The sequence below is a fragment of the Myripristis murdjan genome, chromosome 13 (genome assembly GCF_902150065.1).
Source record: "Myripristis murdjan chromosome 13, fMyrMur1.1, whole genome shotgun sequence".
In the NCBI taxonomy this organism is placed as follows: domain Eukaryota; kingdom Metazoa; phylum Chordata; class Actinopteri; order Holocentriformes; family Holocentridae; genus Myripristis; species Myripristis murdjan.
Genome location: NC_043992.1, coordinates 34,100,305 through 34,116,478, shown reverse-complemented (window position 1 = coordinate 34,116,478; position 16,174 = coordinate 34,100,305). Strand labels below are relative to the sequence as shown.

Here is a 16,174-nt window from a genome sequence, read left to right as displayed (position 1 = left end):
AATCTCAGTCTCCGTCAAATGACGCCTCAATCACCTCAGCTGTGTCTTTATTGTTTTATGGTGCCGCTTCCTCCTGATCTCCGCCCGTGTCAATCTGATAAGGTAACTGACATGGGGAGGAGGCAGTCAGATACAGAGTACAGACATGAAATCACATGAAATCATTTCTTGCCCTGTTATGTAATTTGGCTTTCGCTTGTCGGAAAAGTTCCGACTGTGCCCACTTCTGTCTTCGCTCCTTCTGTTTTCCCCGGGACAACGTGCAGAAAGGGAGAAGAAAAGGGGGGGATAAAGGGAGTTGTGTTGTACCGCTGGAGGGCATGTGTCTGTCTTCCCCGGCCCGGCAGGCTGTCAGAGATGGGTGGAGCATGGAATGATTGATGGTACTCTGGGCAGGCTCTTTTACCCATCTCTGTGCACCTGCTCCTTTCGCTAGTGTACAGAGTCCTTCACACGACACTCCACTACACATTGTTCAGCAGAGCGGCGTGCACACAATGACAGATTGATAGAGTCCAACGCGTACACGGACACATACGCACATAAAGGGCGCCCTGGCCTCAGCCGATCCTGCTGCACTGGGGGATTCTTTCTTACATGAACTCATCCCTCTAAACGAAGTTCCCATCTCTCTCTGTAGCACGAGTGTGTGATCTCTTTTGGGGGTGGGTGTCGGCGCTCTCCAAACACCCAGTAAAGCAACACAAAGCCCCCCTGGATTCTGATAAAGGAGTGTCCTTGCTTCCCTGCTCTGGCTTGTATCCTATACTCTTTAATGCCTGGGGTGGCCAGCCGTTTTAGCTGCTGGGGGTTTCGTTGGGGGGAAGGGCTGTGGGTGGGTGTGGTTATGAGTGTGTGTGATTACCATGCTCTAAAAACCCCAACATCAGTGTGACATTTGACACACGGTGACGTAACCGAGAGGGACAACAACCTGCTCCGTCTCCCACACAGCCCAGGCAGCTCAAACTGCAGGGAGCAGTCAATATCTGAAATATATCTTATGCATATTTCCTCAATTATGGTCAGAGCTCCTAGCAAGAATAACATATATCATATATATCATAAGGCAGCACACGTTTTTTGTAACGCCAGCCCTGTTATCTGTATGTATCACACAAATCCTCCGCTCATAATGTCGTATAAGTATCGACCAAACACAGCTAACAGATGAGGCAACTTTAATTACACTCGCCACATTGATTTATGCTAACACCCTGAAGTGCAAAATGGGCTAAGTTCAACCAATCATACGCAACATGCATGATAAAAAATCTCTCGCTGCATATATGGATTATAGAAGGCTAATTGAAATGCATGCGTCGCCCATATCAAATGTACAGAGATTTTGCAGAAACGGAGCTGACAGTTGCGTCCTTGTGGGAAATGCAATTAGGCAGTAGCTAGTTGTTTCCCGTGCAATTTCAGGATTAACAGTATTTGACTGAAATAACCCCAGACTACGGTCCACGCCCAGCAAACATTCAGGGCGAGCCAAATGCATAATTAAAACATAATGCTGTCATATAAGGCATACATCAGGGCTCGTTCAAAAGCCAGCAGCATGCATGTACAACCCTAACCCGGCATGCTGCAAAGAAACCGGGGGTTATCACAGCAAAATTCACCACAGTTTTCAAAGCTGCAAAAAAAAAGGAAAAAAAAAAAAAGCACAACTTTGGCCTTTAAGATTGTGGAAAGGGTCTGCATTCCAACATAAAACAGATTGGACTGGAGGCCAGCGAGAGTCTGTGGTGTGGAGCCCACGCCTCAGCTGCATGTTGACTCATGAAGCAGACCCTGGCTGTGCCGTTTGCACCAATTTGCTCTGAACCTCCCTGAGACAAATAACTGCCACAGAGCTGTAACACACTCTGCCTCCAGTCCCCTGGCAGCCTGCCAGCACACTCACTGCTACTTCTGCTGGGGTTTAGCTGTCCTGATTTTCTCTCTCAATGCTCTCGCTCTCCCATTCTTCCCTCCTTCTCTCCTTTCTTTCTCTCTACCTCTTTCTCCTTCTCCCTCTCTCTCCTCATGATCTCACTTTCTGCTCGGACGTTAGAAAAAACACTGTCCTGTCAACAAGGAATGAGGAACAGGGGTGCACAATAACACCATGTGATACGCAAAAGAAAAGAAAGGGAGCGGTGAGAGCTGACACACAATGAAATAAAAGAAAAAGACCTAAAAAAAAAAAAAAAAGAAAAAGAAAAGACATGAAAGAGCTGCCACACAGCAGTGCTGGTCTTGTAATACGTTAATGAAAAGCAAATACCATGACAAATAAATAATTATTTTGCCACCAGGTATTGAAAGAAGCTGTCTCAGTCGCAGGCGTCGTTCCATTTCACGGGACAGCAGAGGAGAGAAATAATGGAAGATAAAGGGGAGAGATGGAAAAGGAGGAAAAGGAGGTCAGGGATGGAAAGAGGCCCCAAAAAAAGTATGAGATGACACATCATGGATTTTGTATGTGTGAAGAGGAGGGGTTTTGATTCGGGAGGGGTTTTGCTGAAGGGGGAGGGGGGAACAGAAAGGCTCCCTGCTCCTCCAGAGCCAACAGATGTAGTACAAGGGATTTCCTGCAGGAGAGGCAGGCGGCTGCTCAGATCAGTGGGAGGCGTCCACGCCGCCTTAGACGGGCGCATGCCAGCCAACTGTCCTCCGCTCTGCAGATGACCCTTAGTCTGTCAGGATGAACCCTGCCTCTGTCAACATGTCCACCGCCCCGACCCTCCCCCCACCGCTCAGACGCCGTGTAGCCCGCTGACTGCACGTGGCCACTGAGATTTCACAGGAACATCGGGATCAGTGAGATTCTGCGATAAACTTGGCTCAACGGCGTTATTTGCTATGGACCATATTCAAGTAAACATCCCTTTGCTTCTGTGTTAGTGGCTGCAGGGTGAATGCACAGCAGCCCCTGGAGAGAAGAGGCCTGTGTGTGTGGATATGAGGCCTGCAGCCAACCCTGTGCGGTCAGCATTGTGCTGTAAGCCAGGCCACCAGACAGCAGGCCCCGGGGTTATCGCCGGCTCAAGTGAAGCGGTGTGCCGTCCATTACCTCACTTCACTATCTCCCCATCCAGGAGAAGGGAAACAGGCTATTCATAGAGCCTCTCAGCCCCCCATGCAGAGCAGTGGCTAAGAGGAAACTACTTTGATAGATCACAGAGAACATACTGTACACAAACCGCCATGCATACGGGCACAGTCAGCGACTGGTACTGTAGGAGCTGCGCCAGTTCATTTTTTTCTGGTGAATGCATCATATCGACATAGTCTACACACAAAATATAAATATATGAATTGAAGCCCACATATTTTTTCCTCATAATTTCTACCTCAATATGGCAATCAGCTTTGATCACTGAAGCGACAAACATCCAACAAGAGTAAGCATAAAAACTGAAGAATAAAAAATAAGGTGCACTTTGAAGAAAGATGGGTGATGATTGGTGTTTGTTAGGTCACATGACCCATAGAATTTTTTTTTTTTTTTTTTTTTTTTAAAGGTGCAATCTCTTCTAAAAGCATGAAGCCATTTTATTTTACAGATAGGGAGACAAAAATTGAGTTCAGACTCCTTTTTGGGGGTATTTTTATTATTATTATTATCTAAACAGCATTTTAAGCTGCACTGGGTCAGCATACTGAGAGTTTACCTCAAACCTGCCTGCTTTTCCTCTGAGCTTGGTCATACTATTCAGTTTCAAAACAAAGTCGCACTGTTTCACACTTCTTTCTGATAATGTAGGGCAAACCTTAATGCCCTGTTACTCTTAGTCCTCTATCAAATGGCATTATTTGCACTCCAAGGAAGTTCATTATTTGACGTCTACATCTCTAATACAAAGAAAACAATACCATAAGCGGGAAAGAATCCCATCTTAAGCTTGTTTGAATACACAAGGCAAACAGGATTCACGGTAAACGCATTAACGCAGGCTCTGGGTTAAGAGGCTGAGATAGAGAGATTGTGGGCTGTACTGTACATGTGGTTAATGATAAACCAAACAAAATGGGTTAGCTCTCCCGGCTTGGCAAAACAGGACTTGTTGAAACTTGGATTATGTTAACAGTCACTGGTGAGTAAGGGAAACTTTAAAAGCCAGGCTCTTAGAATAACATCTCCGAAAACTTGTGTTTTTAGCTTTTCAAGTGAAAACGTTAAAGGGCTGGGAGAGCAAAGCAGAGTAAACACAGTTAAAACCATGACTTCCTTCTCTGGAGTTTCATTGGAAATTAAAAACATGGATGTTCCCCTCGACTCACTGTGGGATACGTCCAGTTATCCACAGTTTTCTGAGTATAACACACGGTGCCTGCAATGTTTCGTGACATTTCTAGGTATGACAGGCATCTTTAGCGAACACAAACATAGAAGACAAAATGGTGTAAAGCCCTCTTGTATGCCTGTCTTGAGTTATATTCACGGTTTGTAGTTTTCTTTACCCTCGAGTTTAAATTAGGCCTTGTAAAAAAAAAAAAAAAATCTCAGTGCTTCTCTGCTTTTTCTGCTCTACGTCCTCTTTCTTCGGCAGGGTTCCATCCTGGTTGCTCCGACAACATAATTATATGTAGTTAAGCACGAGCCGGAGAGGGGGGAGCGAGAGACACTAAGAAAGCGAGAAAGAGAGAGAGGGCTGGAGCACAGTGGCTTGTCATTATGGGTCTGTTTGAACCTTATACAGAATAAGCAGCCCAACTTTGAGAGCGAGCCAGTGGTGCTCTCTGCTCTGGTCTGCTCCAGTCCCGCCAAGGCTCTTGTTTTTCTACTTGAAAAACCCACCTCTGAAATAAACACCCCATACCATCTACTATAGAGGAAGATATTTTTAGCATTTTGGCCTATGGAAACATTGCATTCTGCGCCAACGACATTGATTCTCTGTCATCCTCGATATTTATATTTCATGTATTTCACTGGCTTCCAGCAGTTTGACTTCAAAACTGAGGGGAGCGAGTTAGCCATCATCCCGGGACAGAAAAGTCTGGCTGGCCTTAGATCTGAGACGACTTATGAGTGACTTATGAGAAAAAGACACAATTTTTACCACCGTCGTGCGCTGCGTCGCTGCAGCTCGACTCGCTGGTGATCGTCTGAAGAATGCCCTTTTCCAAAGCGGAGCTCAGGGAATAAACCATAAAAACCCAGTCTAATCTAATTTATGGTCAAGAAACCTATAAAAACCTCCAATTATCTTTGGTTGACATTAATTATCCGACAGAAGACTGCAAATATCTAAAATTGTGTGCATTGTCTCATTTTCCACAAACCTCGCTTAGATAACAGCAGAAACACACAGCGTGCATCCCAGCTATGTATCTGATCCACATCTCATACCAAAACTCATCACCCCTAAAAAACCAGCATCCATGCTCCAATCCCCCTTCAATCCCATGCACCCCACACTCACTCACACACACACACACACACACACACACCCCATTCTTTATTTCTCCATCTTGATTAGATTACAGTGAGCGGGCTGGTGACAGCCTCTGGGCATGCTAGAGGAGTGGTTGATATCCGAGCTCCCCTCCTAGGCCTGCACTCTCAGCCAGTCAAGAGAGCAAAGAGATAATATGTCTGAAGCAGTGACCTCACTAACCAAAGCAGCCTTTAAAGAATCATGGGAACAAATTTGTCAACACAGGACACCAGTCACAAAAAGGCTAAGTGGTTTAGAACGATGATTTTCTCATCAGACGCTGTATACCAGCTTGCTGCTGAACATACTCGGTTCCTAAATCTTGCAGCTCGCTCGCTGTCCCTAGAGATGGTGCAAGCAATTTCAGTTTATCAGGCAACAGAGGGCATCTCTGCGACATCTATGAAATGAGCAAAAAAAGCACTTCATTAAAAGATTACTACACAGAAATGCAATGATTGTAGTGGTTTATACTATAAAACCGCATATCTATCTCTGACAAAAAGCAGAAGCAGGGGCAAAAACAGAAAGGGCTTTGTTCCCATTGTAGTTCCTGACCACCTACCAAGGGCTCTTTAGAGGAGCACTCACCCTGGAATGATCAGGCCACTTCTCCCCCAAGGCTCCCTGGGCCTATGAAGGCTGCTGGGCCAAACACATCCTGCCCATCTCCTGAGAGATTATCCAATTCAATGAGCACATTGAAGCCGGTAACACTGGAGGAAACTGGAGCCTGCTATTCAGCTACAACTAAACCCAAACTCTCCCATTCACACCCACCCTAGAGGCCAAAGCGGAAATAAGAAAAGGCCAAACACATGCTGCACTTACTGGCGACTTCCAGCGAGGCGTTGTGGCTCACCGCCTCTCCCAGGTAGTTGCGGGCAACACAGACATAAGAGCCCTCGTCCGGCTTGCTCCGCCGTCCGTGGACGATGCGTAGAAAGAAGAGGGATCCGCTGGGTAGCAGCATGCGCTGGGAACGGGGATTGTCCCTATCTGTTTCCACCCGCTCTCCATCCTTGTACCACTCCACTGTCGGGGTGGGACGCCCCTCCGCCTTGCAGTTCAGGGTGGCGGGCTCCCCTTTGGACACGATCAGGTCAGAGGGGTGCTCCACAATCCGGGGTGGGGAGTCCTCCTGGCGCAGACGGGATCCTGGGAGAGAAAAGTGAATAAAATGATTGAAACGTTCAGTTTACACATAAAAGGGTGTGTACCCTTGGAATGGCTATATCTTCAATCTCTTTTAACCCTCCTATTATGTTTGGGGTCAATTTGACCCCATTCAATGTTTAACGTCTCTAAATAACATCATTTTTTTTTTTTTGCTTCATATTTATTGACTTTTCCTAATTTAATGGGCACTACCAGGTAAAGATGAAATTGACATGATGATATGTTTTCAATGTCCTGTACACACTTTGTAACGCATTGGTTATAAAGAACAAAAATCTGTACTTAGAAATAATATAAAGCCATTAAAACACCAAAAATTAATATTTCTTTCCAATTTTAGATCAATCAGTGAGATTTTATGGTGATTTGCATATTTTTCCATTGTCGCCTAATAGGAATACTGGATGTATAAGTAGGGGTGGGGCGGAGTTATGTTTTATTTAAAGGGCTATTTAGGTAATCAACAAAGAAACATAAAGTACTTGACACATAAACTTAACAATAACAATAATGATAACAATTTTAGTTATAATAATTTTGTGGAAGTTTAAACTGCAGGGGTCAAATTGACTCCAAACATAAAAGATGTTCAAAAATGTGAACATAACAGGAGGGTTAATGTTAATTTTATATGTCATCACAGTTGATACTAAAATAGGAAAGTAGGAATTGTAGGCTTGTTGCCATGGACTGATTATCACAAATGTTTTTGATCAATTTGTGGTTCTTCTGTGTGTGCATGTGATTAACAGCTGATAAATCGCCATCTGTGAAAAACTGAATTGGAAGCAGTTTTACCACACAGAGCCAAGGTGTATAGCGCATGATAAGTCCACGTGCCTCTGCTCCATTCTGTAGCGTCTATAGCTCAGCATTCAAGACGACTGTACCTTTTATGCGACATGCAGTTTTGAATGTAGCTCAGTGCACGCAGAGCAAGTTCATCACATTCTGTTCCATCAGAAAACCCATTGTGGTGTTGAAGTGGTGCATATTCTACAGGTAAGAAAACAGGTACTACTGATAAGTGACGACCAAACAAACTACCAGTTTGTGAGTGAAGTCACCCTTTAATTACAGCAACATGTCCTTTAGTGGAGCTGAGCAATGCTCCAGCGCTGTGACTCTGTCATTTCACAGATCAAAGAGCAGAAAAAAAAAAAGAAAAAGAAGGGAACAGTAAACACGGATGAAAACACGCAGAAGGTAAAGGTAAATTAAGAGATAAAAGAAAAGATAGAGAGACAGCTCATACCTTTGTGGCGAAGCATGAGCAGAGAGCCAGTGATTACAGTAAGCAAGGAGGAGGCAAAGCCAGTGCCAGGGGGGTTCACACCCCAGTGCTATCTCAGGTCATTACGACTGTTCTCAGACCAGTCAGCTGTGGCTATCAGACCTGCTTTACATGCAAATTAGCTTTCTGTTGTTAATTCCTGAAGGGTGGAACATGGTGGTTATGAATGTATTGTATTGTGTGTGTATGTGTGTGTGTGTGTGGGCATGTGCGTGTGCATGTGCATGTGTGTGTGTGTGTGTGTATTCACCCCCATTCACCATATCTCCCAGCATAGGCGTTTGGAGCCCATTCAGCACCAATTAAAGGGAGCTGGGGATAATTGGAGGCACAGGCCTGCAATTAATTTACCCAGCATCCCGTGAACTCGCCACACCGCCTCATTTCAGTGCCCTCCGCCCATCCCCCCACCGCCCTGAAAATCTGGTGCTGAGAGTGCATCTTCCTGTGGTCACCCCAGATTTTAGGGGAAGTCAGCATAATTAGTGACAGCTCTGTGGCAAGATTAATCACCTCAACACAAATGTGTAGCGCAGTCAATGAAATATAATTAATCCAATACCCCGATGTAGGACATTGTGCTCATCAGAACATATTCTCTAGTCATCCCTTAGTCTTTTACCAAAGGCTCCACTTAACGGTCACGTGGCCACATTCAAAAGATGAGACACACATTTAGCACTTTTTAGGCCGTAGAAAAACTTTGAGAAAAACTTTGACAGATGTCGCAATTCAAATATGCAAAGATGTTTTTTTTAAATGCTTCTGCTAGTTCAATTATGAGTTTAAAGACAATATGTCATGTTTGAGATAAATTATTGCACATTTAACACAGAACCTAAAAAACTTTCTGTGTCTGTCTTCTGTCTGTCTCTGTTTGTTACATACGATCAGGGAAAAAACAGTCTGACCAAAATTCATACTGTTTTTTTTTTTTTTTTTTTTATATTCACTTTTATATTATTCTATTGAAATAATTATAATTCAAGCAGCAAAACTGACCTATTTTCTTAGCAAGCCTTTTCAGCGTTTTAATAAGTTTGTAATAAAACAGGCAGATTTCAAATAAATTAGGTTCTGCACTTTAAATAGTGGGATGTCACAGATTTGCAGATGGAAGACAATACATTTCATGCTTCACAACATTGCATTAGAGTGCTGCCCGTGGGCCAACCACTAGCAATTATCTGCCAATAGAGATTGGTGGCGAATCAGTCAATTGGACTTCCATTATCGAGGAGGCAACAAGGCTGAGAGAGCCTCGTGCTATGAAAGTGCTGTTGATTCTAAAATTGACTAAAAATTAGACTTGTCTGTGGCTATAATTAATACAAAGCTGTCATTCCACAGATATTCCATGGGTGTGAAAAATATATCGGCGCAGATGAAAGCGCGCTGGAGAGACAGAGAGGAAGGCAAGAAGAGCAGGAGATTCAGAGAGAGGGGTGTATCAAGCCTTAAGCAAGAATGAATTAGTCCTCTACCACCGAATAAAGTCCATAAAAAATAAGTAACTATGGTTCCTGGCTACTGGAGCCGTCTGAAGCACGACGAGGCTAATTAACCCCCATTTGTAACCTGCCCCCATCGCGGGCCTTTGATCCTGCAGACCATGCGCTGAGAAGACCCAGCCCTTTGGTCGGGCAGCAGGCTGGAGCAGAGAGCCGAGCCGCCTCCCGTCTGAAGCACCATCACCGCCGCAGCAACCGGCTCTCGCAGCACCACTACCACCTCCCCTCACCAGAGAGCGCTGGCTAATATGTTTTATTAAAGAGGACTTTGAAGAGCTCCGCTGCGATCTGCTCTATCCGTCCCCCTCCTGATTTAGCGAGCTCCTCTCTAATTTGGATCAGGCTGAAGCTTTCGGTTTTTACAGGGGAGCCATTAACTATTCAGATGCGGCCTACTGTGAGGGGGAGCCGTGCAGCAAGCAAGCAAGCAAGCGGCGCTCTGATCAGGGGCTGTTTACCGTCGATGATTACAGCTGATCTACATGCAGTAATTAAGAGGCAGGCGGACAATGCAGTGTGCGGTGTGATTTCCGCGAGGGAGCGAGCAAAAACGAACAAACACTCACAGCAATTTGTTCAGAAGCCAAACAAGTATTTTGTGTGTGACTCCGGAGTGGGTGTGTGTGGCAATGTGTTGAACAGCGAGTGGGTGCATGCATGTCTCAGTTACACAATGCTATTATGCGTTCCGTGTCCTTGATTAAATTCACTGTGTGTGCATGTGTGTATGCCTGTGTGTGTGTGTGTGCTCCCCTGCAGACACTCTGCGTGACCCCAGTTATTCAGCTTCATTACCCCTCATCAGGGAGAAAAAGGACACAGGCGGTGCGAGGGATTACGCTGTCATGGCACATACTGCTCCCACGCCCCATCTACAGGTGTGTGCTTTCAGAAAACCGTCAGCGAGCTAACTTGAGACAGAAACATGAGAGCAGCAGAGAGTACACTTCACTCGCGCCACTACCGCACCGAGCTGTTTGCCATCTCTTTCTCTCTCCACTTCAAATCGCATAACCCTCCCTTCATTTCAAAGCTCTGCCCTTCTTTCTCCTCTGCTGCTTTCAACTGCCCTCTCTCCTATTTTCTAGCATCCCCCCCCCCTCCTCCCCCCCCCCCCTCCTCCCCCCCCCCCTCCCCTCGCTTCTCCTCCCCTGCAGACAGAGAATGTGAGATGAGCTAATGCAATCCACAGCCTCACCGAGGGGAAGCTGGGAATTCTACTGCAAGGATCTGATCGATTGGCGCCCGAGGCAAGCTTCTTCTTCTCCTTCTTCTTCTCCCGTAACCCTCTCGCTCGCCGGAGCTCTTTCTCTTTCTTTTCTCTCATTTACTCACACTCGCACACAGAAAGTGTAACTAGGCTTGAGGGATCCTTTGCTCGCTGCGGAGGTAATTAAAAAAAATTGCAAATCTCCATGACTTTTTTTTCTTTTCTCCTCCTCGCTTCTAAAACCAATCTCGGTAACGAACAACAAACCCGAAAGAGCCCGACAGCAACAGCCGGTGCACAGGATTGAGCAGCCTCGGATCCGTCCATACATCCACCGCCGGGGCCCAGACTCAGACCCAGACGACGACCTATACATCCCCACCGTCTCTGTGTATCCTAGGATTCTGAGACTTTGGGGATATTTGCCCACGATAAACCCCGAGCTCTTTCATAAAATCAACAATGGGTAGCGTATAAGCCTGAGAATTTTGATGGTTCTCATGAAATCAAGGTCAGCCGGCTGTACGTCAAATCATTAGACAAAGGCATACATGTGTATTAACGTGATTGCTACTAGGCCTCTATTGATTTATGTCCTGTCTTAGGGCTAAACCTGATTTTTATCCTGCGGCGGGATTTGATGTGCTGTGCATCGACATCCTGCTTCCTCAAAGTTTCAATCTGATAACAAACGAGATGCACAGCAGACCCGCTTTCTGTTACGAAAACAGGTAGTATCAAGGTACAGCATGACCTGCAATCGTGGCAGTTGTATTGCAATGGACTTCATTGCAGACGGTATTATCACGACTGTAGTTGCACAAATAATTATTGCAAAAGTGATTGCAAGAATTGATCACAATTGTAGCTTCTACAGTTAATAATCACTGTGTTTTGTTCGCTTGGCAATGTGTAATATCATTTAGAAGAGAGTGAAAACAGTCAATTTGTCAAACACAAGATGCCAAAATTATAATTCCCAGATTATTAAGACTAATTGTGAATAATAATTGTGATTACAATATCGTGCACAGTAATCCCAATTACCATTTCAGCCATAATTGTGAGGATCTGACTACGACTGTGGCTCAAAGAAGCCTCTACACACCGGCTGATCAATAAGGTAGCGCTGTTTGTGGATCAGTGTGGTGCTACAGAGTCACAGGCTACATATCTGAGAGGCAGCCATCGATCCGACTACTCTAGATGTGCAAAACATCGACGATGACCCGGTAACTGTAGACTAGAAGCAGCCTCAGGACAGGAGAGAGACAGACACAGTCAGCTTTGTCAGGAGTCAGGGCGGTGCATTCAACACAGCATGTTTGCCCTTTGCAATTAAAAAAAAAAAAAAAAAAAAAATGTAGCCCCAAGGCAAAATCAGGCTTATTCCATTTTCAGTGCAATTCAGTAAAAAAAAAAAAAGCAGAAAAGAAGAGATGAGGACAGACAAAAACACACAGATTGACAGAGGCGGGAGGGCGGCCATACAAATAGACAAAAAAATATTACCCAGTTAGAGTAATAAGTTCAGGTCCAGTGACTTCCCTAACTTCAAATGGAAATGTGCCTCTCTCTCTCTCTCTCTCTGCCCTTTTTCACGGCTGCTGTCTTGGCACAGAGCGAGGAAGAGGAAGGGAGCCAGGTACCTGCCCTTTACCCCAGAGAACTCACAGGGGAGAAGGACAGTGAAGCAATTTAGATCTCTTGTCACTGTGGTCCCCTGCGGCAGGGAGACGGGATAATGTGTCTACTTCCTTGAACGATAAAACAAATTCAGATTGTTAGGTCATTTAGTCCCATTCCCCGCACCGAAGCAAACGACCCAGCCCGGGATTGCATGTGATTATGTGCGCAATAGCCTGGTAAATGTATTATGAAGGGTGCAACAGTTTAATTTCCCCCCGTAAAGATACTCAAGGTCTCCGAATCTCATAAAAGGGAGATGCTAAAAGTTGAGAGCTGTTGCAGGAATCCGAGCCAGATCATCTCGCCCCGTATCAGACGTCCAGCTGAGCAATGGCAGAGATATGGAATATGGGTCTGCGATAAGGCCGGGCGAGCACGGTAGGGCGCTCCCTATCTGCAGGCCCATTAATCTGTGATTAAGGGACTTAAGAGGGATTTATGGCACAGATAAGAGCAAAGGGTGTGTCCCTCGGGTAGCCAGGCGGAGACTGGAGCCACACCTGCTCGGGACGGGGGCCAGTCAAACAAAAAAGGCTGAATGCAAACGAAATAGCACTCTCTTCTGTTGAATTAGAGAAGATAACAGAGAGGGCAGAGATAAGAAAGACAGAAGGAGAGACGGAGAGAGAGAGAGAGAGAGAGGAAGAGAAGGGCAGGTACCGTAATCCTGCTGATCGGATGGCATTAGCAGGAAAGTGAAACAGAATCTTCCGCCATTTCGCCGTCACGATCCCACCCTGGAATGCACTGCAAGAATGACTTTGCCAGTTGCATCAGATCAGGCCTGTTTTTAATGTTACACAAGGCTATCACTTACACTCCTAAGAGGCAGGATTAAAGCCCTGTGTGTGAATGTGTATGGGGAGCCAGAGGTGGGGTGAGGGAGGGGGATGATGGATATCTTTATGGCCTCTTTCTTTCCTCATCTCTTTGTCTCCGTTTACCAAACAGACCGGGGTACGGTTACCGCGCCGATACTAAAGCAGCACTTGAGAGGAGGTATCGGGTACCAAAAAAAAGAGAGCCACCATCCAAATTGCTATTTTCTAATCAAAGTAAACACACTACCTAAGATTTCATACACAACACTGCAACCCAACACTACAAGGGCAGACGAGCAATCTAAAACAAGCGCGGTTTATGTGATTGTTTTGTTGCATCCGTTGTTATAGAAACAAAGTCTCCTGTTTATGTGTGATTACAATGCCTCCATTGATATTTGGATGAACCACGTCTCCTGCAAAGTCTAAGGCAGACTGTATGCCAAGAACTTCAGGCTTCCCTATTCTTTTCAAGGTCAAGACAGTGAATATGGCTGAGACATTTATCACTAAAAATGAACAACTGTGGAAGATCAGCAATGGCTGAATCTGTGCCAGGCTCTGTATTGGATTTTAGTCTTTTTTTTTTTTTTTTTTTGCAACAAGAGAAAATATGATACACATGAAAAGGAACCGATGTTCAAGTGCCAGTCCAATGAGTTGTTCATTTTCACCGAAACTGTCTCAATCAAATCCCCTGCTAGATTTTTGTAAATGGGGCAGACAGCAGTATTATTCAGATTCCATCATCGTCACATTATTAGCACTGTCTCTGCCTTTGAGCGTGCTGTTGATCATTTCTCATATGCAACACAAAGGTGACAAATCTGCTGACAATACCATAAACAAGCAGCCCTTCTTCCCTTGCTACAGGCGACAGGGCACCGGTATGAGCTCCAAGGCTCTGGCATAATCACTCCCCCTCATCAGGAGAGGACCCAGTGGAGGTCTGAGGCTTGGAGCGCCAGCCCCAGCTCCTGGCTCTGTCAGCTGGGAAATGCATCCCCTGGATCTCCCCTGGTGCTGGAGGCCAGGTCGGGAGTGAGACGGACCAGCAGAGTGCTCCTCTGGGAGGCTGGGGCCCATCCTGCTCGGGGGCCCCGTCTGGAGCCAAGACAATAGGCACAGTATTTCCCCTTCTGCTCCAGGCTTTTCCCATAATACATTTGGAAGACATCAGGCACGATAGCGAGTACGACTGTGGGGTGGCGATGCTCAAGAAACACCTCGTACGTCTGCAGAAGACGGCGAAGAAATCTGTTTCTTCAGTCAACAAAAACTCTCTTCACTAATTCAGTAACTTCATAAATAAGAGCTGTGAACAGAATCTCCACACGGTAACATGATTCATTCATGAATATTACAAATAAAGCCTCCTCTTATATTTTAACGGCCTAGTAATTCAACATAGAGTGTCAGCAACATAAAAATGAGGAAGTGTGAAAATAAATGACAGGGAAAATATATAATACCCAATAATGAATTTTCAACAGAAACCCAGGGGACACAATTGAGGATGAGTTGTAGCTCCTCCTGATGCCAAGCTGCTCCAGCGAATGTCATTAGACACAAATAAAAGCCGTCAAACTCTGCAGAAGGCCACGAGGGCAGAATTCATTCCTGCAGGATAAATGCAGTTCCTGTGCTTTATTATTTCCATTCACTGAGACAAGGAGGAAATCTGTAGTGGAGGGACTGGGATGCTTGTTAGGAAGCAGCCTGTCAAAATGGCTCTGGAGCACAGGCAGATGGGCTGAACAGAGCAGGCCGGATGCAAGCAAAGTCTCAGTCTCATTGTTTATCTAATATCTATCAGTCTATCTACAGTGTGTCTCTCTGTGTCTGACTTCAGCGGCCCACTTGGAGACTCCTTAGTTGACCCCTGTGTATTCACTGTGATGCCCCCCAGAAGAGAAACCAGCCCCTACTTCTCAGGAAAGAACTGCAACACCGGTGTCAAAGATGTCACTCATCAGCCGAGAAGAGACCCCAGGAAAAGAGCTCTAATTAATATGGAGTCCAGATGCCAGGCTTAGGCGCTCCAAGGGGAGGCTACTGAATGCGGGCAGGGTTTGGGGAAGTGTGGAGGGGATTATGGAAAGAAGCACAAGAGAGAGAGCGCAAGTGGGCAATTACTTCTTGTTTTTGTTTTCCGGCATTGACAATTTTTAATGAGGTTTGACCAGTGCAATCTCAGTGATACATCAAAGCAGCCCGCAGCAGCAGGAGAGGAGAAGCGAGGGGTAATTGAATACGCTGGTACATTTATTTCCCAACAGGGAACAGCTAGGGTCTCATTGCTGACTTCTCCTTTCGTCAGCCGCTGGATGGAGAATCCTCAAGAGATTGATAAAAGTCTATTTCAGCGCTACAATTAGTATACTATTTTAAAAAACAAATACGGGGCTCAAAACGGAAATTAGAAAAATATACTTAACATATGGTGAACTCATAGCTGTTTTTATACACTATATTATGCAACATGTTGCAGAGCAGTGGTGTTAGTACACCACTGGGGACTAATGTAAACAAAACAATGCACTTAGTGTAGTTTAAACACTGCTGTCTCTGCACTTTTGTGTCCATTAAGGATATGGTGCAGAGTCCTCGGTGGTCTGCTCTTCCCAAGGTCACACTCTGGACTGGCTGCAGTATTTCTGTTCTTGTGACTGGCCATGAGGGGATTGTGATAGGTGGCAGGGAATGAGGGGAGGGAGGGGCCGTGGGGAGTAAGCATGACCAGCACACTCAGCTGGCACAGCCCGGCCACAGAGAGTATGGCATTTGGGCTCCGTGCCAAGAAAAAGAACAGCTCTGAAGAGATGCCAAAGTGAATCGGGGCAGGCACGGCCAAAAAGCACCTAATGCTTTTTAAATGTTATTTAGTTGATGGCAGTGGCTGATACAGCCCTACTGTTGGAGCAGTGTTATGTTACAGTCTCTGAGCGCGGGGCTGGTGACCTTAACTGCTTATGTAGGCTATTCTAAATGTTCGGCCAAACACATTCTAAAACAAATCTCGGACAGCTGAGTGT

The 16,174-nt window shown here is 45.5% G+C and overlaps 1 protein-coding gene across 3 annotated transcripts in view; it reads right to left on the bottom strand.

Annotated features, from left to right (window-relative positions):
• Positions 1-16,174, bottom strand: part of robo1 (roundabout, axon guidance receptor, homolog 1 (Drosophila)) — a 191,762-nt gene that overhangs the window by 125,100 nt on the left and 50,488 nt on the right. For all 3 annotated transcript variants that reach the window (XM_030067248.1, XM_030067249.1, XM_030067250.1), the window contains exon 2: positions 6,267-6,593. In XM_030067248.1, coding sequence (XP_029923108.1) covers positions 6,267-6,593 — 327 coding nt within the window. The remainder of the gene's footprint in view (positions 1-6,266; positions 6,594-16,174) is intronic.